Source organism: Equus quagga, chromosome 14 (genome assembly GCF_021613505.1).
Source record: "Equus quagga isolate Etosha38 chromosome 14, UCLA_HA_Equagga_1.0, whole genome shotgun sequence".
Classification (NCBI taxonomy): Eukaryota; Metazoa; Chordata; class Mammalia; order Perissodactyla; family Equidae; genus Equus; species Equus quagga.
This window is the reverse complement of record NC_060280.1, coordinates 27576305-27599462: the sequence shown is the minus strand read 5'-3', so window position 1 is coordinate 27599462 and position 23158 is coordinate 27576305. Positions and strand designations below refer to the sequence as shown.

Below are 23158 nucleotides of genomic sequence, written 5' to 3'. Positions count from 1 at the left end.
CTCTATTGCTTCTGCATTGTCCTCTGGGTGCACTTTGACCCTCTGCCTGGCACAGGCTTGTGCCTGTCTGTCTCCCAGCCTCTTCTCTGCCAGTCTGCCCATCCTGCCTGCAGGTCCTGGAATGCCCTGTGTGCCACCCTGCCCCTCTGCGCATGCTGTTCTCTCTGTCAAGAATGCCCTTCTACCTCTTCACCTGGCTAAGCCCTTCTCATCTGTCAAATCTTAGCTCAGGCATCATTTCTTCCCAGTAGCCTTTTCTACTCCCTGGGGGAGCGGAGCCCCCTCTGGGCTCTAGCCCCCATGTGCCTGTCTGGTTTGTGGTGTCCTTGCCTTTGTCCCCCCCCCCCCCCCCCCCGCCCCCCCCCAGACCCAGGATGCCTCCCTCTTCTGACTAGGAACTCTCAATATCTTCTTCTCCCCACTTCATGCTGTGCCCCTCATGCTGTCCCCAGATCCCTCTGAGCAGCCCCCCCAACTCCTGTGTCCCCAGCTTCTCGGCCGAATCGGAGCTGGAGAAGGAGCAGTGGCTGGAGGCCATGCAGGGAGCCATTGCCGAGGCCCTGTCTACCTCGGAGGTGGCCGAGCGCATCTGGGCTGTGGCCCCCAACAGGTTCTGTGCCGACTGTGGGGCTCCCCAGCCTGACTGGGCCTCCATCAACCTCTGTGTCGTCATCTGCAAGCGCTGTGCAGGTGTGTGTCAAGTGGGGCACCAAGCTGAGGCAGGACAGGGCTGGAGGGCTGGGATGGCAGGTGGCTTGTCTGGCGGGAGGGGCCAGAGCGAGGACAGTAGTCAGAGATCACTGTTTATGACGTTGCACCTGTGCGCCGAGCCTTTCCCACCATGACTAACCTGCAGCCCTCACATCGCAAGGCAGGGATTCCACTTCTCACATCATGGGTGGGGACATTGAGGCACAGAGAGGCAAAATGGCTCATTCAGGGTCACCTGGCAAGTAAATGAGTCTGGATTTGAGCCCAGGCCTCTTGGGTTTCAGCACCCCTGTCACATCAGCAGAGCGGAAGGAGGTGAGGCAGGAGGGGATGGCAGGGGCCAGGCCAGGCAGGGCTTTGCCTGCAGAGGGAGCAGCTGGTGTTCCCTCCAGAGAGGGGTGGGAGGGACATGGCCACATTTGTGCGTCAGACTCTGGCTGGTGGGTGGAAGCTAAGTTGGAGGAAGTGAGACAAGAGACCAGTGAGGAGGCTGCTGCGGGATCCATGAGAGAGAGGAGGCAGCCTGGTCTGGGGCAGTGATGGAGATCATTCGAGAGATATTCAGGATGTACGGCATACAAGTCCCAAAGACAGATCATACGAGGAGGATGAGAAAGAAAGAGGGCAGAGCCCAAGATTCATTCATCTATTCAACCAGCATTTGTTGAGGGTCTGTGATGCACCAGATGCTGTGCTAGCTGCTAGGGATTGGGTCCCCAGGGGAGCTGACAATGCCCAGGTGGCAGCTTTGGGCGGCTAGAGGTGGAGACCCAGGGGGAGGAACCGTTCTGGGGAAGTTGCTGAGCTCTGTGAAAAACCCTGAAGCCTGTGAGATGTTCAGGGCAAATGTCCAGGAGACCTTGGGCTGTGAGGTCTGGGTGCAGGAAAGCGAAGGCTCGAGTGGAGACCAGATTAGGGAGGCATCAGTTCGTGGAGGGGTGAGGGTGACTGGAGTGGACGAGGGACTCCATAGGAGGCTGCAGAGGGACGTGGGGCCAAGACTAGGGCCAGGCAGAGCCAGGCACTCCTAGTGCCCCCAGCTCCCTCCCTGCTCCAGGGGTCCTTTGTGGAACCTGTGGCTGAGCAAGGCTGCATTCCTTCCAGCCTCAACCCCCGTCTCTCCTTTCATTCAACAGAGATTTGTTAAGTGCCAGGCTTTGTTCTAGGTACTGAGGCTAGACTCTAACTAACAGGTAGTCAAGGTTCCTGCTCTCCTGCCGCTTCCATTCTGGTGGGGAGAGGCAGAAACTACATACATGAACCAAGGGAACCCATAGAGGTATTGGCTAACAACAGGTGCGAGGCAGAAATGTGTTGTTTGTCTGGGAAGCCTTCTTGGAGAAGGTGACATGTCCGCTGAGAGCTGAATGACAGGAGGGAGCAGCCCTGGGGAGATGGAGGAAGAGAGTCCAGGCAGAAACAACAGTGAGCGCAAAGGCCCTGAGGCAGGAATGAGCATGGACAGTTAGAAGAGAGTGGAGGAGAGAGGGGTTTGAGATGAGATCGCAGGGGAAGTGGGTAAGGACTTTAGATCTGATTCTGGGGATCCACTGGAGGGTCTTATGCAGGGATTTGAAGGGGATTTGCATTTTAAAGAGACCCTTCTGGCTGGGCTTATGTGGAGAGTGGCCTGCAGGAGGCCAAACATGGTTATAGGGATCCAGCTAGGGGCTCCTGCAGGAGCCCAGGTGACAATTTCAGGGTTCAGTCTTGTGGTGTGGGGAGCAGAGCTGTGTGGCTGGATTCCGGAGCTGTGCGGGAGGTGGAGCTGCAGGCCTAGCCCCTGGGTTCTGCCCGTGGCTTCTCCGTCTGTCCCTGAATGGGCACTGGGTGGGTGGGGGAGTGAGCGCTCCTGTGAAGGAGAGGGCCTCGATGACCCTGAATCTGGCCCTGTCTCCAGGGGAGCACCGTGGCCTGGGTGCTGGCATCTCCAAGGTGCGAAGCTTGAAGATGGACAGGAAGGTGTGGACGGAAACACTCATTGAGGTGGGAGGCCCCTGCTTGCCACCTACATTTGGAGTCTGCCCCGCTCAGCCACTGCCTGGGTCTCCCAGCCCCGTCTCCCCCATCTCCCCAACCCCAGCATCCTGGAGCTAGAGGAGACCTTTGGGATCATCTGGTGGTTCGGGATTTGGGAAAAGTTGATTTTTGACAAAGTCAGCAAACTGGCCAGTGAGCTAAGAATGTTTTTACAGTTTTAAAGGGTTGTAAAAAAAAAAAAAGAATGTACAACAGAGACTGTGTGTCCTGCAAACCCTTGCTTCATTTTATCTGTACTCCCATGTGCCAGTGTGTAGGAGCATGTATGTTTGGGGGCACACTCATATATGTACATTTGTGCCTGTGTACTTGGGGTTCCCAGGTACTCCCACGTGTGGTAATTACAGGGGAGAAGGTACGTCAGGCTGGACCCAGGGCCCGACCACACAGGGCCTTCCTGACAGCCTCAGACAAGTTGCAGCCTCCAGAGCAGTTTGGGTGTCATGTTCCCTGTGAGTTAGGGTTTGAATCCCCAGTTTACAGAAGAGAACTTTGAGGCCCAGGGAGAGAAAATGACTTGCCCAAAGTCACAGAGTCAGTCAGTGGTGGCAAGGGCTATTTCTGCTTTGTTCTCTGCTGTGACCCCAGCACCCCACACAGGACCTGACAAAGAGGCCAGTGGGGACACCCAGGAAGTGGCTGTGGAACGAATGATCAGCAGAATGAAAGAATGAATAAACTAGGCCCCTGAATACTGGACCCCTGGGACCCCCAGAATCTGCACCCACTCCTCTTCCCCTGAGCCCAGAGAGGCATGTCAAGGATGGGAGATGTTTCCCAAATCCCACTGACTGACAGGGTGGGCCCTTCCCACCAAGCTGTGATAGCCTCAGGAACGCAGAGTTCCAGATGTGGGACTGGGTGGCAAACAGCAAGGCCCCCAACCAGGCGCCTGCCATGGGGCATCCACCTGTCAGACTGCCTGCCTCTTGTCCCATCACAGACTGCCTGCTGGCTCTGGCCTGGGGCTTTTGGGGAGCACCCACAGCCACCAGCAGGCCGGGCTGCGCTCAGCTTCCCTGATGGGAAAGTGGGCTGGTGGCCTGGCTCTCCCAGCCCCTCGCTGACAACCGTAAAACCAAGATGTGCTGGGCACTGGCCCCTGGCCGTAGGCTGCCCCTCTAACCTCTTGCCCACACCCTCAGCTCTTCTTACAGCTGGGCAATGGCGCTGGGAACCGCTTCTGGGCAGCCAACGTTCCCCCAAGTGAGGCTCTGCAGCCCAGCAGCAGCCCTAGCGCCCGGCGGCGCCACCTGGAGGCCAAATACCGCGAGGGCAAGTACCGCCGCTACCACCCACTGTTTGGCAACCAGGAGGAGCTGGACAAGGTCAGGGCACTGGGCCTCTGGGGCCCCTTGAGACTACCTGCTTTTCCCTACACTGTCATGGCCCCTTGAGACCACCCCCTTTCTTCCCGTCCTCTCATTCCTCTCAGCCCATCTTTTCCACCAGTTCAGAGTGATGAGCTGGCATATGGGGAAACTGAGGCCCAGAGGGCGGAAGGGCCCTGCCTAAGCCACAGGGAGAGTTGGGGCAAAGCAAGAAGGAGCCAGGTCTGACCCTTGGGCCAAGGCCATGTCTCCAGCATCTGTCTGCCTCCCCCACTCCTGATTCCTCTGTCTCCCGCACCCCATCCTGCTCCTTCTGAATCCTGCCAAAAGGAGTGAACTTGATGGGGATGCTATTTCCTGTCAGGCTCATGAAAAACAGCTGGCTGCTCCGACCCACTCCCTTCCACACCCTACTCAAGATGAGGCCCCATGTGGGCCCCAGGCCCCAACAGGCTGGGAGCCAAGCCCTGGGCCCTGGTCTGGCTCACCCTGAGTAGGAGGTAGCCTGCTCCGAGGCAGGGGGATGCCACTTGTGACCTCTGTTCAGCCTTCAGCCCCTCCCCCAAGCAGCCCCACCCAGGCAGGCTCAGTCTAGCTAGAAGCCCAGCGGGAGCTAGGCCTCCACCTCCCAGGAACCCAGGCGTCCAGCCCCCGGCCCAGCCCAGTCTAGCCCGCCAGCCAGGAGGGGCGGCAGCTCCCATTGGTTGGGAGGACTGGGCAGGCAGTGAGGAATTCAAATGTGGGAGGAATTAGCTACAAAGCACCCCCTCTGCCCTTCCACAAGGCAGAGGGAGCCAAAGAGGCTCTAGAGAACAGGCTTGGCGCTGACAGGGTCCTGGGGCTGCCACAGGGGTGAGACCTAGGCCGCTGGGACCCCCAGCCTCTGCAGGGCAGCCCCTGCCCACCCTCCACGCTTGGCCTTTCTCTTCCTCCTCCTCCCCTCTCTTTCTTCCTCCATCTCTTTCACCCTGAGGATGGGTCCCCAGCCCTGGGTGACTCCTTCCTCGTGCTCCCTCTCCGCCTCCATGCCGCCTTTCCCATTGGCCCCTCACTCTGGCTTGGGCTGACCCTCCCCTTCCTCCTCCCAGGCCCTGTGTGCTGCAGTCACTACCACGGACCTGGCTGAGACCCAGGCGCTCCTGGGCTGTGGGGCTGGGGTCAGCTGCTTCTCAGGGGACCCAGAGGCCCCCACGCCCCTGGCTCTTGCTGAGCAGGCGGGGCAGACACTGCAGATGGAATTCCTTCGGAACAACAGGACCATGGGTGAGCAGCCGGTGGGACTGTCTGCCTCAAGGGGTGGGGCCTCCCTGCTGCCAGGGTTGGGCCCTTTGCAGGGGATGCTGGGTGGGGGTCTACAGGGGTCTGTGGGTCACCCTGGGAGGTGTGATTTACATACCATTTGAGCTGTAATTGCAGCTCCTTGGGGGGCCCTGGTGCAGCAGTGTGTGTGTGATTTGGGGTGTGTTTGGGTTTGCATGTCAGTGTACATTTGTGCATCGGCTGCTCCTCCATACATGTGTCCCTTTGTGTCTCTGCATCTCTCTCTGTGTATTTGTGGGTCCCTCTCTGACCTGCAGTGTGGGCCCTCAGAGAGGCGTCTGTGTACCAGTGTCTCTGCGTCCCTGAGCTGCTGTGGGTCTCTGTTTCCTTGCACCTGGGGGTGTTGACGGCTTTGGGGTTTGTGTTTGTGCAGAGTGTGCTGTGTTGCTGTGTGGGTGTCGTGTTGCATGTCTCCATGTGCGGGTGACCCACCGTGGTAGCCCTGTCCGCTGCTGTCTGGGTGGGGCTATGCCACAGACTGGGGTTGGGTCCCATTTGGCTCCCACTCTGGGGGTGGGTAAGGAGGGCATGGCGGGGTGAGTGCTGCTGGTCACGGACCGGGGCTGGCCTCTGAGGCCACATCCCAGGACTGAGGGTGGAGCTCTGCGGCCAGGGCTCTGGGCTCGGGGCCACGGGTGGGTGGGGAGTGCTGGGCTGGACAGAGCCCAGGTGTCCAGGGAGGCACAGGAGACCACCCAGCTGGCTTGGGCTTTGGGACCGCTGGGAGAAGGGCTGGAACCAGGCTGCTTCCTGAGCTTTGCATCTTCTGGGACGAACCTCCCCCTGGGGATTGTTAGTGAGTTTACCCAAGGCCCTCGTCATTCTAGTGTACTGGCCCTATGCTTCAACAGGGAGAGTGTGTAGGCTGGGCTGGGGAATCAGGGGGGCTTCCTGGAAGGGGAGGCACTGGAGCTGGGCCTTGGGAGAGGGCAGAGTGGGTTAGGGGAAACTCTGGATGTGGCAGTGAGACGCTGCTAGTCTAGGGAGCTGGTGACTTGAATGAAAGCTTAGATGCCCAGCCCAAGTCGGGGTGAGGGGGGACATCCTTGGATGGTGAGCATGACCATTCTTTCCGCCTTCCCAAAAGAGGTACCTCGGCTAGATTCGATGAAGCCCTTGGAAAAGCACTACTCAGTTGTCCTGCCAACTGTGAGCCACAGTGGCTTCCTCTACAAGACTGCTTCAGCCGGCAAGCCGCTGCAGGACCGCCGTACCCGTGAAGGTGGGTGCCGGGCCAGACCCTGCCCTGGCCGTGGCATTCTGGCTTGGTGGCAGGGCAGGGAAGCCAGGGCTGGTGAGGCTGGTGGACCCATGATGGTGTCAAATGCACTCTGGCAGAGTCACCCTGAAGGGCTTCCTGGAGGTCGTCTCTGGTACACAGTAGGTGCTTAATAAATGGGCTGATTAGGGTGGGAGTAGGGCACAGCACTGTAGAGGAATTCACTGCCAGGGTTTCCTGTAGACTGAAGAAGCTTTTGTTGAGCCCCTCCTGGGGTGGGCCCTGTGCTGGGCGTCTGGTACCTGGAGCCTGCGGGTGGTAGGAAGTTGGAGGAGTAAGCTGAAAGCTCCGACCCTCTCTCATCTCAGCCTTCCATTTGCTCCCCACTCTGAAGCAAATCCACAGTCCTTAGCACATCCCACAAGGACCTGCACGTCAGCTGCCCACTCCATCACCTCGCCAACCCCTCTCCTGTCCCTCACTCTGCTCCAGCTTTACTGGCCTCCGTGTTACTCCTCAGACACACATGTTTACTCCCACCAGGGCCTTTGCCCTTCTGTTCCCTGTCCCCAAAGTGCTTTTTCCCACGTATTTGCATGATCAGTTCCTCACTTCAGTCAGATCTCTGTTTAAATATCACTCAGAGACTTCAGCCCCGAACACTTTATCCAAAATAGCACACCCTGTTTACTCTACTTTTACACTACTTTCACACCATGGATCGGACAGTAATTTGTCTATTTATAGGTATATCTGTTGATTCTCTGCACCCCATTGGAATATGAGCCCCTCCTGGTCACCACCGTAGCCCCCAGTACCTAGAACAGTCCCGTCCACCCAGTGGGCACTTGGCAGATGTCTGCAGGGTGAAGTGACTGAGGCAGGGCTGGCGCTCCTGGAGGGAACCCAGCCTCGGGGGCAGGCTCCAGGACTCATTGCCCTCAAAAGGGCAAACGTCCTGTCCTCATAGACAGGACGAGAGACAGTGTCTGCTAGGGGAACACTGTTAAGGCCATTGCTCATGCATTCCTCAGCACTCCTGGAGGAAGCCCTCCAGCTCCCAGAGAGATTTCTTTGGAACTGTGTGCTGTTCACCACCTCAGTGCCCCTGGGGCCCTGTCTGGTCCCCCTCCCTATGCCTGACAATGTCATTTATGTAACTGCCTGAGTCATCCTTCTTGCCCTGGGTTCCAGGAAGCTCTGAGCCATTGTAAAGCTCAGTGCTGTGAACTATGCAAGGCTGCATGGCCTTGACATTCTCTTCTTCCTCCCACCTTTCCTGGTCCAGATTCCCATTTCTGCTTCTTTATGGGATCTTGTCATCTCCTCAGAGCCATTATAGGAGGAGGCAGAGTACAGAGTGATAGGAGCTGCTGGCAAAGGAGGGGAGAGTACAAGGGGGCATTTGGGCTGGCCTGGATGGATGGAGGGCGTGGAGGAGGGGACGGAGTGAGCAAAAGCAGGGGGTGTGGGGCGTGTGGTTGGAGACGTGGCTGGAGAGGTGGGCAGGGGCAGATCTGGCAGGGCCTTGAATGCCAGGCTGAGAGGGGCACAGATTTTGTCCTGAGGAAAAGGGGGGCATGGGACGATTTTGAGCAGAGAAAGGACAGAGTCTGATTTTAGCTAAATCACGTTTGAATCTTGGAAGAAGCAAGGCTGGGAGACCAATGAAGAGGCCGCTGCAGTGGCCCAGGGGAGAGTGTGGTCCGGGCTGGGATGGTGGGACTGCCGGGAGGAAGATGGGTTTGGGGGAAGCTTGTGAGCTACAATGAAGACAACACTGGTCATCTGGGAGGGGGCCTGGGGAGGATGTAGCAGTGGTATTCAGGTGAGGGTGGGGCGTTCCCTCATGGCTCCCCTGCCCAACTTCTCCCCAGAGTTTAGCCGACGCTGGTGTGTCCTTAGCGACGGGGTCCTGAGCTACTATGAGAATGAGCGGGCAGTGACCCCCAATGGGGAGATTCGGGCCAGCGAGATTGTGTGCCTGGCAGTGCCCCCTCCCAACACCCACGGGTGAGTGCCCCTGGGCAGAAACACAGATTGTTATTGCTATAAGGTCCAACCCCTCACTGGGGAGACAGGGAAACAGGCCCAGAGAGGGGCAGGCCCTCCCCAGGATCACACAGCAAACCTGGCTGTACTAGGGCTGAACCAGGTTTCCTGAGGCCCCAGCCTAGGCTTTTGCACCACCTCATAGTGGGGCAGGTGAAGGGCAGTCACAAGGTGGTGTGGGGGTGGGCCAAGGCGGGCTGGGGTGGGCCTGAACCCTGGCCTATGTATCTACAGCTTTGAGCACACCTTTGAGGTGTACACAGAGGGAGAGCGGCTGTACCTGTTTGGGCTGGAGAGTGCGGAACTGGCTCATGAGTGGGTCAAGTGCATTGCTAAGGTGGGCCTGGGTCAGTGGGCGGATGTGGGGAGAGTCTGACAGGGCCCAGGGTAGGACCTCCTGGCCAATCCCATGTATCCCAGCTCCTCCACCTCATGGAGCAGGGGCTGGATGGAGGGCAGCAGACACAGGGCAAACTTGTTGGGCCAACAGCCTGACATAATCTGCAGCCCCTGTGGGGGAGGTCAGGAGACCTATCTCAACTGTGTGGAGGAAGGGCCGTGGGCCTTGCACTCTGTGGGTGCTCAATACATGTTTAATAATGAATGACGGTCAGAGCCATCGTAGGATGGACAGTGCTAGCTCCAGGGGGAGTGACCTCCTTGTCCTGGAGGAAGGAGGCAGGGAGACTGCAGGAGAGCTCTGCCCTGGGGACTAGAGCCAGGTGCCCTCTGGGGTCCCCTGTGTTGTGAGGGCCTGTGACTCTTATTTGTTTGTTCATTGATCAGTTGTCTGTGAACCTCCTGATGGTCAGGCCTCAGAGCCCTGAGGACCCACAGGAACCAGTCTGGATCCTGGCTCTTCAGTGGCTCCCATGCTGGTGGGGGAACAGATGGGGTCTAGACAGCACCAACAATGTATCGGTGCTACAACAGAGGGCAAGAATGCTTGTGCACCATGGGGCCCCAGAGAAGGGACATCCTTGATGGTGTCTGGGTAGGTTTTCAGAGAACGGCACGTCTGAGTGGGTATGAAGTGGGGCATGATGCCCAGTTTGTTCATCATGCTGGGTTCTGCCCTGGGGAAGATAGAGGAGGAGCTGGGTGGGAAATGGGCATGTGCCCACGAGCTAAAGAGCTGGGGTGTCCTGGGTAGGCAGTGCTGTTGGCTGATGCATCTCCCCCGGCGCCTCCCCTCTCCCTGGCCTCCCCACCAGGCGTGTGTGCCTCCCCTGGCTGAGGATCTGCTGGCCCGGGATTTTGAGCGCCTTGGGCGCCTACCCTACAAAGCTGGCTTGAGCCTACAGCGGGCCCAGGAGGGCTGGTTCTCCCTCACCGGCTCCGAGCTCCGTGCTGTCTTCCCAGAAGGGCCTTGTGAGGAGCCGCTGCAACTTCGGAAACTGCAGGAGCTTTGTGCGTGGACCCAGACCTGGGCCCCCCACCTCCAGGGCACCCCATCCTGGGCTCCCAGGCCCCCTGCCCCTCCCCGGAAGTCTGAACTCTACCCTGGCCTGGCCAGAAGGAGCCAGCCTGCCTTCTCATGTCCTCTCCTGCCCTTGGGGTGCATCTCAGTGACTCCATGTATTGGCGGGTGGGTCCTGGGGGTGTGTGTGCCCAGAGAACCTCAGGAGGGAGCAGGTTGGGGACCATGAACAGGGCCTGGGCCTCACCTCGACTGGCCCCTCCACAGCCGTCCAAGGGGACAGCGAGAACCAGGTGCTGGTGCTGGTGGAGCGTAGGAGGTGAGCCCTGGCCTCCCTGAGGGGCTCTGAGAAGTCTGTGGCAGTCCGACAGGCCTGGGGGGGTGGGGCAGGGACAACCCCCAAGTGACTGACTGTCTCCGGCCCAGGACTCTGTACATCCAGGGCGAGCGGCGGCTGGACTTCACGGGCTGGCTGGGGGCCATTCAGAAAGCAGCGGCCAGCTCAGGGGACACGCTGTCGGAGCAGCAGCTCGGAGACTCAGATATCCCGGTGATTGTGTACCGCTGTGTGGACTACATCACGCAGTGCGGTGAGCCCCGCCCCCTGGACAGGCCCCGCCCCCCAAGAGAGACTTGTACCTCCTGCCCCCCTTCCCAGGATCCCTTTCAAAGTGGCAAGTCCCCTTGACCGGCGTTGTCCTCCCCCCAGCAAGACCCCTCGGCATTGTCCCTGCCCCCAGCTCAGCCCCACCCCCCCTCCAGGCCTGACCTCCGAGGGCATCTACCGCAAGTGCGGGCAGACGTCGAAGACACAGCGGCTGCTGGAAAGCCTGCGGCAGGACGCTCGCTCCGTGCGCCTTAAGGAGGGCGAGCAGAACGTGGACGACGTCTCCTCGGCGCTCAAGCGCTTCCTGCGGGACCTGCCCGATGGGCTCTTCACGCGAGCCCAGCGCCTAGCCTGGCTGGAGGCCTCAGGTAGGTCCTGCAGCCGTGAGCAGCTGGAGACTCAGGCCACTGCCCCCCAACTCAGGATTCCCTCCTCTCCCATCACGCACCTCGTGTCCCAGCCGACAGGCTGCAGTCCCCTCCTTCCTCTGCTTCTCATTCCTGTTGGCACTCTGTACAGAGCCAGGGTCTCTTGGAGGTGGAGAATTCTTTATCCTTGTTGAGTGCCTGGTGGGATTTGACTTGGACTGGGGCAGGGATGCTGTCACCTAGGATGAGAGGCCGAGCAGCCAGAGGGGTGGGAAGGGGAGGTGGTTACAGGAGGGGTCCTGACCTGCCCTATCTCCCCCCACCCAGAGGTTGAGGATGAGGAGGAGAAGGTCTCCAGGTACCGAGAGCTCCTGGCACGTCTGCCCCCAGTCAACCGGGCCACGGTGAAGGCCCTCATCAGCCACCTGTACTGGTGAGGAGTGGTGCTATCACAAGGCTCTGCGGGAAGGGATGGAGAAGATTCTGCTACTCCCAGGCCTGCCACCGCCTGCCCTGGGAACCAGGGAGGCCTGGGAGCTGAGTGTAGACTTAGGGTGTGCTCTGACCTTGGATGCTGTGTGTCCACCTGACTTCCTGCAGAGTGGGAGAGGAGAGGAGGTTTCAGCTCAGGGCCAGGGGACCTTGGCCAGGTCTCCCAGCTTCCCAGCCCTCTTTCTCCCCCAAGACCCAAGACATGGCCAGAAAAACTGTCCCCTCTTCCCCTTAACCAGTGGTCCACTCTGACCAAGACCTTCCTTGCCCTCACCCAGGGGCCAGTCATGGGCCTGTCAGGTATGGGAAGGTGAGGTGGGAAGTTCTGGGCTGAACTCCACTCAGAGCCTCTGTCCTCCCCTGTCCAGTGTCCAGTGCTTCTCAGACACGAACCAGATGAACACGCACAACCTGGCGATTGTGTTTGGGCCCACGCTGTTCCAGACTGATGGGCAGGACTACAAGGCCGGCCGCGTGGTGGAGGACCTCATCAGCCACTACGTAGTGGTGTTTAGTGTGCGTGCCCGGCCAGTGGGCGGTGGAGGGCAGGACTGAGCCTCCCGGGCAGCAGTGACGATCTGTCCCTATCCCTCTGTCCTTCCCAGGTGGATGAGGAGGAGCTGAGGAAGCAGCGGGAGGAGGTCACTGCCATTGTGAAGATGCGCGTGGCTGGTGCTGCCAGTGGGACCCAGGTGAAGGATGGGGCCTGGGGCAAGGGGCTCAGGCCAGCCACCTGCACCCGCTCCCAAGACCTCCAGCTGAGCCCTGTGTCCCCACAGAATGCCGGTGACTTCATCTGCACCGTGTACCTCGAGGAGAAGAAGGCGGAGACCGAGCAGCATGTCAAGGTTGGGGCCAGGGACCTAGAAGCCACAGGGTCAGAAGAGTCAGGCTGGGCCAGGCGCGGGCTCACATGGCTGGAGGAGCAGGGCTTCCATCCCAAAGGGAACCCCAGTTTGGGACCTGTTTCTGGCTGGTGCCAGGCCTGTCTCTTCCCTTCCTTCGCACCCAGCTCATCAGAGACACCCCCACCACTCAGAGATACCCCCTGCATCCCAGGACTCCAGAGGACCCTGAGAGGGGTGGGCTTGGCCCCTGGACCACACAGCAAGGCTGTGGCAGAGTAGGGGTGGGGGATAGGATAAGCTGATCTCCACGGTCACCGCAGATCCCAGCCTCCATGACAGCTGAGGAGCTCACCATGGAGATCTTGGATCGCAGGAATGTGGGCATCAGGGAGAAGGACTATTGGACCTGCTTCGAGGTCAACGAGAGGGAGGAGACAGGTGGGTGACCGCCGGGATTGGTGCAGGGTGTTGTGTGCCCTGTCCTTGTCTGGGCTGCAACCCCAGTCTGTCCTCCCCACCCTGCAGTGTGGAGACTGTGGTGGCGGGGGTTTTGGATGGTAGATGTTGCTGTCATGCTGTGATCTCAGTGGAGGTGGTGAGGGTGCACCGTGGGGGTCGAGGTGATGGCTGTGATGTGGCTGGCAGGAGAGACAGTGAAGGAGGTAGCTGGTGTCAGCTATGATGATGCTTTCTCGGGTGCAATGAGCGTGATGTTGCTTGCAGGGGTAGTGATGCTGAATTTAATAATGGGATTGCAGGTGACACTGTTGGTGGTGAAGGGGGTTGCAGGTGGTGATGACACGCAAGAAAAGTGGGGTGGGTGGTGGTGTGGATAAGAGTGGTTGTGGTGCTGTTGTGAGGGGCTGTGGTGGTGAAGGGGTGATACTGGCATTTTAGGGTGAAGGGCCGTGGCTGTGGAGGGGGAGGGTGTACCTGTTCATTTGTTTTACTATTATTTGTTGAGTCCAGGCTCTGGGCTGAAGAGCCAGACACACAGTCCCTGCCCTCATGGGGGTTAATCTGGTATGGCATAGAGATATTAATCCTATTATCACACCATAGACAGACGACTACAGCTGTTCACTGCTGGGAGGGAAAGGCCCATGGGGCCACCAGTGCTTTTAACAGAGTCTCTGGCTTCTGAGTCCTAGAGCTGGAAGGTGAAGGAAGAGTAGGGGTTACTCGGTGAAGAGGAGTGGAAACTGTGCTGGCAAAGGCCCTGTGGTGGCCAGGACACCGCCTTCCAAGGAGCTTGAATTTAGGGCACTGAGGGGGTTGTGGGACACGGTGGGAGATAGAGGCAGAGGTGGCCACGTGGGGCCTGACAGCGATGCAAGGCTACTGACCAGTTGGTGATTGGGACTTTGAAAAGATTGCTGCTTGCTGCTGGGTGGAGAGAGGTGGGGGAGAGGGGAATGAGAGCACACACAGGAGACCTCTTTGAAGACCACCGTGTTAGTCCGAGGAGAAGATGGTAACGTGGCCAGGGTGGCGGCCATGGAGACGGAAAGAAGCAGAGAGATTTGACATGTGGAGGGAGGGTGAGAGGGAGGAGGGTTTCTTTCTGGCTTGAGTGGCCTGGTGGGTGGTCTATTCTCCCTGATGGGGACACACAGGGGAGGTCGCCGGCCTGGTTTTGGACGTGTGGGGTTGGAGCGGCTTTGGTCCCAGACAGAGGTGTGAAGCCTGAAGCTCGGGTGTGGGAGGGGTGGTCATGGGGATGTGTCGTGGCACTAGGAGGTGGTGGGAGTGGACGGTGCCGGTGGACATGTAGGTGATGTGTGTCCGTGTGCCAGCCCTTAGTGCTGGCAGGCCTCATGGCCCTAGTGACAGTGGGTGTGACCTCTCCCCAGAGCGACCCTTGCACTTTGCGGAGAAGGTGCTGCCCATCCTACATGGGCTGGGCACAGACAGCTACCTGGTGGTGAAGAAGCACCAGTCCATGGAGGCCATGTTGTTGTACCTGGGTAGGTGGTGTACCTGGGTGGGTGGTGTACCTGGGTGGGTGGTGTACCTGGGTGGGTGGTGCCTGCAGGGCTGGGCAGGCTCATGGGTCCCTCCATCCAGAGCCAGGGTGGGACCTGGTGGCACCAGGCAGGAACAGCTCAGGCAGGGGCGCCAGGTGGGCAGGCCTCTTTGGAGGCTGGGGCAGTTTTCTTCATCCCGGGACCCTACCCTGGGTGTCTTTGTCTGTGGGCAGGGGGTTGATGCAGCCCATGCCCCCTCCTCTCCTCCCCCAGCCAGCCATGTGGGCGACACCAAGCACGGCATGATGAAGTTCCGTGAGGACCGCAGCCTCCTGGGCCTGGGCCTGCCCTCAGGCGGCTTCCACGATCGCTACTTCATCCTCAACAGCAGCTGCCTGCGGCTCTACAAGGAGATCCGGGTAAGTGGCCCTGCTGGGTCCTGCCCTGCGATGGGCAGCTGCACCCGAGCGTGCTCAGACACCCATGCACAAACATTCCCCTGGGTCTGCCAATGGGAGCACACCCATCACAGGGTCTTGGGGATAGCTGTAGACTCTTGGAGTCCTTCCTGCTGTGGCCCTGGCTGGCCACTTTGCTGTGCCCTGGAGCCCCACTAGGCCCTGCTACCTAGATGCCATCACATCAGGCACATGTTGTCTCACCTGTAGCTGTGCCTTGGCACAGCACCCACAAGAACAGTCTACATGGTGACAGCCCCAAGTTGTGGCCCATCCATGTCTTGTCACTTCACAAGTTGTACCTCTTTCTGGCCCACTCCATGCCCACTTTGTCCACATGCCAAGTGTCCTCCCACACCAGACTCCAGACTCCATCCTGGTACCACCCCCCGCCGCCATCTTTTGCACACACATGCCACATCCTACCTTGCACCACTGCACACACTGTCCCAGCTCTGGACCTGAGCCTCCTTCTTCCGTAACCCTGATCCTCTATCAAACAGAGCCAGAGGCCATGGAGCGGGGTCCCTGAGACCGTGAGTAGCTGTGGGCCGACTGCTAGCTGCCTTACACCGCCTGGGGGCCAAGTGAGCCTGGAGCTCAAGCAGGGCTCCTGGCCATCTCCAGGCATGGCTCCCTGCCCCTTGCCAGTTGACAATGGGCCTCTACCTTAAGGCTTGTGGTCTAGGCTCCTGCCCTTCATCCCCAACCCTGTCCCAGAGTCCTTTCCCCAAGGTAGGGTCCCGCATCAGTGCGATGCTCTAGAATGTTCCAAAGGGCTCAGTGTGGAGGCTGTGGAGCCAGTAACGGAGGCCCCTAGGTTTGAGTTAGAGCTCTGATACTCATCTCCTGTCACCCTTGGAGCCACTCTCTGTCCAACCCTGGAGAGAGTTGCACGGCTATCCAAATGTCTTTGCTGCTGCCCTGATCCTAAAAGGCCAGGGTGGGACTACAGAGGCTTGTGGCCTGTTCCCCGCCTGTGACAGCAGGGCCTTCTCCACCTCCCTGGTGGGTTGCCAGCCCTTGTTTGCACACCTCTGGGAGAGGGAAGCTCATCCACTCCTCCCTTGGGGCTCCCCTGTCCATAGAGGGATACTTCTGCCTGGAGAAGGGCCTTGCTCCGGTTTAGCTGAGAATCTGCCTCCTGAGGTGCCCCTGTGGGTCCCAACTGTGCTTCAGGGGCCGTAGAGCATAGATGCCCTGCAGAGACAGGCAGCGGAAACATGTTTCCAAGCCCAGGGGACTCGCCTGAGCTCCCACAGCTGCCCGACTCGTGTCTCTAGGCCTTCCTGCCCCTTGCATCTCCTGAGGACCTCCAGACAGGCCTGACTGCCATGGAGGGAGCAGAGCAGATAGAGCAGGACCCTGGCTTCTTCTCTTTGCACATTATACCTCTCTTAATGCCTCCTGGGCTCCTGCTGACCCTTGTGGGGAATGCCTCCTCTTCTCTCCCTTGCCTCTCTCTGTGATCACATTCTTCTTCTGGGCCTGTCCACCCCTCTAGTCAGTCCCCCTTGGTTCTAGGATGTTATGCTCCTGGCCCCCTCTGTCTAAGGGTGCTTAGCCCCTTGGAGCAGAGCAAGACTGTCAGTGTGGGCAAGGGGCAGTTGGAAAAGCAGCTGCTGATCCCTTGGCATGGAGGGGAGAAGGCAGGAGAGCTCGAATCAGGAAAAGACAGCTAATGTCTGTCAAGCCAGGCTTGGTGCTGGGCCCTTCACATACTGGGACGTAATCTCACCACTGTCCTGTGAGGAGGGCATCACCCCCGTTTCATAGGCCAGAAAGCAGGTTTCAAGTGACTCGCTCAAGGCCATCTCTGGGCGGCAGACTCTGACTTAAATCCAGATTGATTAGCATCAGAGCTCCAGCTGTTTACCCCTTGAAGGATAAGAGTGAAGGACTCAGCAGCAAGGGGCTGATCGGGGCCGGCCTGAGCAGTGCTCTCCCCAGGGGCTGCGGTACCTCGGGCCTGACAGAAGCCCCAGGAAGAGGGGTGTTTTGACTCCTGTGGTAATTCTGGTGTTTGCTGGTTTATGAGGCAGCAGGACAGAAGATTTGAAATTGGGACAGACCCTGGCAGTTCAGGATATGCGAACACCCAAGCCTCGTCCTGGGGAATCTCTCGTGGTTAAAGACCCATTGGCACCTGGCAAAGGCACGTTCTAGAAAGATCTTGGTTCCAGCAGAGGTCTTTGAGCTTCAAGGGTTGAACTTCCTTCTTTGACAGTGACCTCATCCCTCAGAGAGGCTGGAAACATGAGCTGTTTCATTGGAAATAAGTCTTTGGGCACCAAAGAAGATGACACTGACTGACTCTCCACTCGCCCCCTAGTAGGCCCCGCAGCCTCCCTGTCTCGGCCCTGGACGTGCCATACGCATGCTGCACGTATGCCATGCATACTGGGGCCCGGGGAAGCGGAGGCCTGAGGACTGTTTTTCCAGATTCTTGAGGAGCCACTGCCTGGTTTGAGCTCAGTTCCTGCGGTCTCTCTGCGCTCTGACTGGAGCCATCATTCCTGTCACACCCCCAGGCCTGCTCCTTCCACTCTTGATTCAGTTTACTCCTCGCTTCTAGCTCTCTTCCCCTCATACCCGCAGCCTGCTTTCCATTCCCTCAGCCTGATTCCTTCTGTACCTGCAGCCCAGTTTTCCCTCCACCCTTTCTTCTGTCATGCCCTGAGCCTGGTGCCGTCTGTGCCTGCAGCCTAATTTCTTTTACAGCCTCTGTCTCAGTCTTTCCATCCCCTCTACCTGGTTTCTTCCAACCTACAGTTGGATTTCTTCAGTGCTCTCAGCCTGGCTTCTTCCCTGCTTGCATGTGGGTTTTTCCTTGTGTTCTCCCCACACCTTGTTCCCATATCTGCAGCCTGATTTCCCTTTCCTGGCCCCAATTCCCTCCCTGACACAGCCCTGATCATCCCATGCCTGCAGCCCGGCTTGTTCCAGGCCTTCTTGGGCATGTGACCATTGTCAGGTCAGGTGCTAGGTGTCAGAGATATAGGGCTCCCCCATCAGAGCCTTGGTCATTAGGGGGTTTAGGGCAAAAGGTCCCTAGTAAGCTCCTCTTAAACCACACCCCTGTGACAGCACCGAAGTCTTCACTAATCCTTAGGCAGCCTCTTCTTTTGTGACCTCACAGGAAAGGCCACCAGTTCCTGAAATTCTCCACTTCCCTGACAATGCCCTAGTCCCCTTTTTTCTTCCTGCTGAGGAGCCATGCCTGGGGGTGGCTGAGAGCGATGGTGGGGAACAGGGTAGAAGTGGCTCAATCTTTGACCCCCAGTTTCGGTTGTAAGTGAGTCCCGCTCCCCTGCCGTCCACCCCAGTGCCCCTGCTGGCTCCAGGGGTACCTGGTGGGGGCAGGGCTTTGAGCAGGTGGCTCTCAGAGCAGGAGGAGGGCTCATTACCTTACCCTCCAGCCAGCCTCTTCCCAGGGGGGTCATTGCTCCCATCCCCCTGCCTCCGAGCCAGCCTGCTCTTTTCCATAAGCGCAGACCCATGTGCAGAGGCGGGGCCGGAGGTGAGCATATCAGTGATCTGGCGCCCCTCCCCAGCACATCAGTCTCTCGCTTCCTGACCTAGACCACGGGGAAGTTCTTCCTTTGGTCTACCGAACAGCCGTTCTGCTTCAGCTTGAGTCATTAGCCTTCCCCTCGTGGAACCAAAGAGCTAGTAACTGCTGACCTACAAGCCTTCTTTTCACACGGTCAACCCTGGAGCCTCCGTGGGGCAGGGAAGGGTGACAAATATGTCACCTGAGACAAACAGACACAAACAGCCGCTGAGGCTCTCCGCTCACACTTGCTCGGCAGTTTTGTGTCAGAGCGTGATGTGCACACTTCTCCCTCCACCGACATCTGGTCCAGCCGAGGCTGCAAGTCAGTTCTCCAGTTGGCCGGGCAGCAGGGAGGCACTGGGAGTCACTCCTCTGGATGCCCCGCTGCAACGGCTGCCTCGGGGACTGAGGGTTGACTGTCTGATGCTGCTGCAGGGAGAGAGGCCTGGGGGGCTTCGTCGGGCAGGATTGTGAGCAGGGAGGGCTTTGCCAGGAAGGCTTCCTGGAGGAGCTTCCCCATGCTGGGATGCGAAGGGGGCTGGGAGAGGGAGGAGGGAGGTGCCCAGTTGGGAGAACCACCCTGGTGCCCACCCTAACTGGAGTGCCCTCTCCCTCTGCCCTCCTCCACCCCAGAGTCACCGGCCGGAGAAGGAGTGGCCCATCAGGAGTCTCAAAGTCTATTTGGGAGTGAAGAAGAAACTCCGGCCGCCCACCTGGTGAGCGGGGCTGGGGCCTGTGGGGGCTCAGAACTCATGGGGAGGCACAGCGAGGGGCTGTGAACCTGATGGGTTAGTACAGGGCTTCTGAGGGTGTGGTCCCCACACCAGCAGCAGCGTCACCTGGAAGCACGTTAGAAATCCAGATTCTCAGGTGCCGCTCAGACCTGCTGAACCGTGGGTTCTGGGGTGGGGCCAGGGGTCTGTGCCCCAACAAGCCGACCAAGGAGCCCCGAGTCCCTGTTGGAGGACCACTGGCCTGGATTGACATCCTGTCCCTGACTCACTCTGGGACCTTTCTGTGCCTCCCTTCCACGTCTGTCAAATGGGGAAAGTAATGGTACACCTGTTTCAAAGCGTGGTTGTGTGTTTTAAAAGTTGAAAAGTGATGCATAGCCACTGTTATTGTTAATAATTGCAGTCACTAGACTTGGTTTCCTGACTCTCCCCTCTCATTCCCTGGCTGTGCCTCTTTTTTTTTTTTTAAGATTTTATTTTTTCCTTTTTCTCCCCAAAGCCCCCCAGTACATAGTTGTGTATTCTTCGTTGTGGGTTCTTCTAGTTGTGGCATGTGGGACGCTGCCTCAGCGTGGTCTGATGAGCAGTGCCATGTCTGCGCCCAGGATTCGAACTGACGAAACACTAGGCCACCTGCAGCGGAGCACGCGAACTTAACCACTCGGCCACGGGGCCAGCCCCCCCTGGCTGTGCCTCTTGGGGATGTGCCTCTTGTGTCTCTTGGGGACTTGGGCTGGCCTGGGGTTGGGGGCGGGGGAGCCGAGGGCCTGGGAGGCTGGTGGGGGCTGTGAGGGGAAGAGGCAGTGGCCAGGTTGTGCTGCACCTATGAGAAGGCTCTGAACTCTGCCCCTGGCTCTGGCCTGGGCTTCTGGGCTCTGTCCTGGGCACCTGGGCTGTGAGGCCTCTGTGGGCTGTCAAGTGATCCCACCCGCTCCTCCTCTGCAGCTGGGGCTTCACGGTGGTGCACGAGACAGAGAAACACGAGAAGCAGCAGTGGTGAGCGAGGGCCCAGGCTGAGGAGAGATGGTAGCATGTCCCCCTTGATTGGGTCCCCCTACCTTCTAGATCTGTGCCCCACCCCGAAACCCTGGGCGGGGGAGACGGGCAGGATGACCCCGCTCAACTGGGCCCTTGGCAGCATCCAGACCTGTGTCCTACCCTGCAGGTACCTCTGCTGTGAGACGCAGATGGAGCTCCGGGAGTGGTTTGCCACCTTCCTCTTTGTGCAGGTACCCTGGGCAGGGATGGGGTGGGGTGGCATGGGATCCCGGGAGGCTCCATCATGGAAAACAGCTGTGTTTGCTTCTTTATTCTTCAGGCCACCAGTTACTTCAAGATTTTGAGTTGCTTTAAATTTGTTTGCTCGTTTACTCAGTAAATCCTTCCTAGTGCCCACTCTGGTCCAACCCTGAGCCAGGCACGCTATACACAGTGGGCCCAGGGCCCTGCCCTTGGGCGCTCCCCTGTGGAGAGGAAAACAGACCCAGAGTGCCTGTTCATCCCCGGGTGGTCAGTGCTGTGGTGACTAAGGGAAGCTAGGGACCCTGCCTCATGGAGCTGGTGGGGAGGGTGGGGACAGCAGCAGGGAGAGGGTGTCCTGGGAGCTGTCTTTGGGGACCAAACAGAAAGGGGAGTGGGGGGACAGCTTCTAGGCAGAGGGAATAGTTTATGCAAAGGCATGACAAGAAAACTACAGATTGTCCAATAGGGTGTGAAGGGAGAGGCCAGGAGTGCCAGAATTTGGCACTGGAAGGGGCTCAGGAGCAAAATCTCCAGGAGCCTTGAAGGCCGTGCCAAGGAAGCTGAACTTGACCTAGTCGGCAGTTTTAAAGGAGGGTTTTAAGCAAGAAAGAGTGGCGTGCGGGTTTGAGTCTGAGAAGGCTCATTTGGGGTCAGCATGCCAAGGAGGATGGACTGAAGGGCCGAGTCTGGCAGTGAGGAGGTCTGTGCGGTGGCTGCTGCAGTGGGCCAGGCGGGACAGGCTGGGGAGGACTTCGAGCCAGAGCAGGGCCAGAGGGGTGGTTGGACTTTAAAAAAGGTTTTTAAATGAGAGCTCAGAATTGTTTAGGGAGAAGGGACACAAAACTGTACCAGGGTCCTGGGCTGAGTTCTTTTAGCCCCGAGCTTCCTGGTAGTCAAGGTCTAAAGGGAAACAGGGTGGATTCTGTAGTTTTCTTGGCTCCTGGTGGAAGGAGGCAGACGTGTTTCTCCAGGACTGTTTCCTTGGTGCTGCATTCTTGAAGCGGTCTGTTTGTGGACCGGAGATGAGAGTTGTTAAGTAACATAACTGGCTGTGTTTTGCCAGGGATACAGTCATGTTCTCCTAACAGCAGCTGCTTCTCATGTCGGCTGGGATCAAAGCTGAGGGTGTCACCTCAGATCAGAGCTGGAGACATTCCTGGAAAGGGTGGGTGGACCCAGAGCTGAGTGTCTGAGCGAGTCGAAGCTGAGCCCAGGCCCCAGCGCCCCTCCTCTCCCCTGCTCCCTAGCACGATGGCCTGGTGTGGCCCTCGGAGCCCTCACGCGTGTCCCGGGTGGTGCCTGAGGTCCGGCTGGGCAGCATATCGCTGATTCCCCTGCGCGGCAATGAGAACGAAATGCGCCGGAGTGTGGCTGCCTTTGCTTCGGACCCCCTTTCTGTGAGTGGCCCTCCATCCCTATGGGCAAGGGGCTGGGGACATGGCTGGAGCCGGCTTTCCACCTGACTCACCTCTCTACTCAGCTTCTCTGAGTGCCCCATGACCCATCCCTCCATCTTCAGTAGGAGTCCTGACAGGCCCCTTTGGTTCACACAGTTCGCGGGAGCCCCCTCTCTGCCTGGCCCCTGGCCCCTGCGAGCCTTCACAAAGTGCTGATAGAATCTGGGCTTCTGTGCCTTCCCACAGCTCCTCCGAAACGTCTGAGCGCAGGAGCCAGCCCAAGGCTCTGGGACTCTGCCGCCATGAAGCCTTCCTGTTCAGACACCCTCATGCCCTGCGTACCTGGTGTGAGCCCACAGGAGGCGCATGAGGAAGCCGCACCCCCACATCCCACATCCTGACTGCAGTACGGGGTTCCCTGGTTGGGGCATGGGGGGCAGCGGAGTCTGCCTGAGGAGGAACCCCCCACCTGGTCTGTTCAGGAGCTCGGTCCTCCTGGCCTGGCCTGTGCCCCCCCAGGGTCACCTACCCTGAGTTTGAGGGGTTGGAGAGATGGGCATTAATCAGGAACTCTGGAGGACCATCATCCTCACAGAGGCTCAAGGCCCTGGGCCCCCGCTGGAAGGGAGCCCACCCCCCTGCCACAAACTCCAGAACGGCAAAAGGCGGATGCTGTAAAGGAACACTCAGCTGCAGTGGGGAGGGAGCTCTTGGGTCGGTTTCTACAGGGCCAAGAACTGGACTTGGGGGACGTCAGCCCCTCTTCTGTCTGGGCTGACTGGGGGGGCCCAGGCCACCCAGTGCCCCTTCCCCACTTTGGGGACCTTTTGATAATATAAATATATCTGTATATTTTATCCTGTGGTACTGAGGCCTGTGACTGGTTAGGGATTTTCGGTGTCCCGGGATAGCAGGGGACAGGAGGTCAGGAGACCCAGTGGTGAGTGCCTAGTGCCCTGAAGCTGGGACTTGGGCTCTGCTCTCTCCAGGCCTGAGCCATTCAGACACTCTCCCCTGTCCCAGGCTGAGCTCCGGCCTCGCTCCACACCGTCTCCACTGAGCTCCTGTGCAGCCAGGGTGGGGAATGCTGGTCCTGATCCCAGCCAGGACAGACCCCAGCTGGACGGAGCCCCTCTCCCTGCTGCAGTCTGACCCGGGGCCTGGGTGTGGCATGTGAGTGACTCGGGGCAGCCCCTCATCAGCCCTTCTGGAGGCACAAGGTCAGAGTCACAGGAGCTTTATTCAGTTAGGAGGAAGGGCCCCAGGTTCCCCTTGGCTTCTGTGCACACCCCTCCAGAGGCGGCCTCACTGGGCACTGCCTGGCCATCTCCTCCAAGAAGAGAAAGCCCTGGCAAGTTGGGGAGATAATGAGCTGTTCCGAGAAGGATTCGGGACT

General features: G+C 58.9%; 1 protein-coding gene across 5 annotated transcripts in view; it reads left to right on the top strand.

Moving 5' to 3' along the window:
* Window positions 1–22619, top strand: part of ARAP1 (ArfGAP with RhoGAP domain, ankyrin repeat and PH domain 1) — a 61759-nt gene extending 39140 nt beyond the window's left edge. For 4 of the 5 annotated variants that reach the window (XM_046685224.1, XM_046685225.1, XM_046685227.1 and 1 more), the window contains 24 exons: window positions 491–690; window positions 2612–2697; window positions 3897–4079; window positions 5171–5345; window positions 6490–6624; window positions 8499–8634; window positions 8908–9010; window positions 9888–10083; window positions 10361–10412; window positions 10520–10683; window positions 10856–11068; window positions 11396–11501; window positions 11929–12076; window positions 12166–12252; window positions 12340–12408; window positions 12729–12846; window positions 14262–14375; window positions 14649–14794; window positions 15337–15369; window positions 19023–19105; window positions 20069–20119; window positions 20289–20352; window positions 21613–21762; window positions 22009–22619. In XM_046685224.1, coding sequence (XP_046541180.1) covers window positions 491–690; window positions 2612–2697; window positions 3897–4079; window positions 5171–5345; window positions 6490–6624; window positions 8499–8634; window positions 8908–9010; window positions 9888–10083; window positions 10361–10412; window positions 10520–10683; window positions 10856–11068; window positions 11396–11501; window positions 11929–12076; window positions 12166–12252; window positions 12340–12408; window positions 12729–12846; window positions 14262–14375; window positions 14649–14794; window positions 15337–15369; window positions 19023–19105; window positions 20069–20119; window positions 20289–20352; window positions 21613–21762; window positions 22009–22026 — 2830 coding nt within the window. In that variant the 3' untranslated portion in view covers window positions 22027–22619. The remainder of the gene's footprint in view (window positions 1–490; window positions 691–2611; window positions 2698–3896; window positions 4080–5170; window positions 5346–6489; window positions 6625–8498; window positions 8635–8907; window positions 9011–9887; window positions 10084–10360; window positions 10413–10519; window positions 10684–10855; window positions 11069–11395; window positions 11502–11928; window positions 12077–12165; window positions 12253–12339; window positions 12409–12728; window positions 12847–14261; window positions 14376–14648; window positions 14795–15336; window positions 15370–19022; window positions 19106–20068; window positions 20120–20288; window positions 20353–21612; window positions 21763–22008) is intronic. The other variant, XM_046685226.1, reaches the window with a different exon arrangement.
* The last annotated feature ends 539 nt before the right edge of the window (window positions 22620–23158 follow it).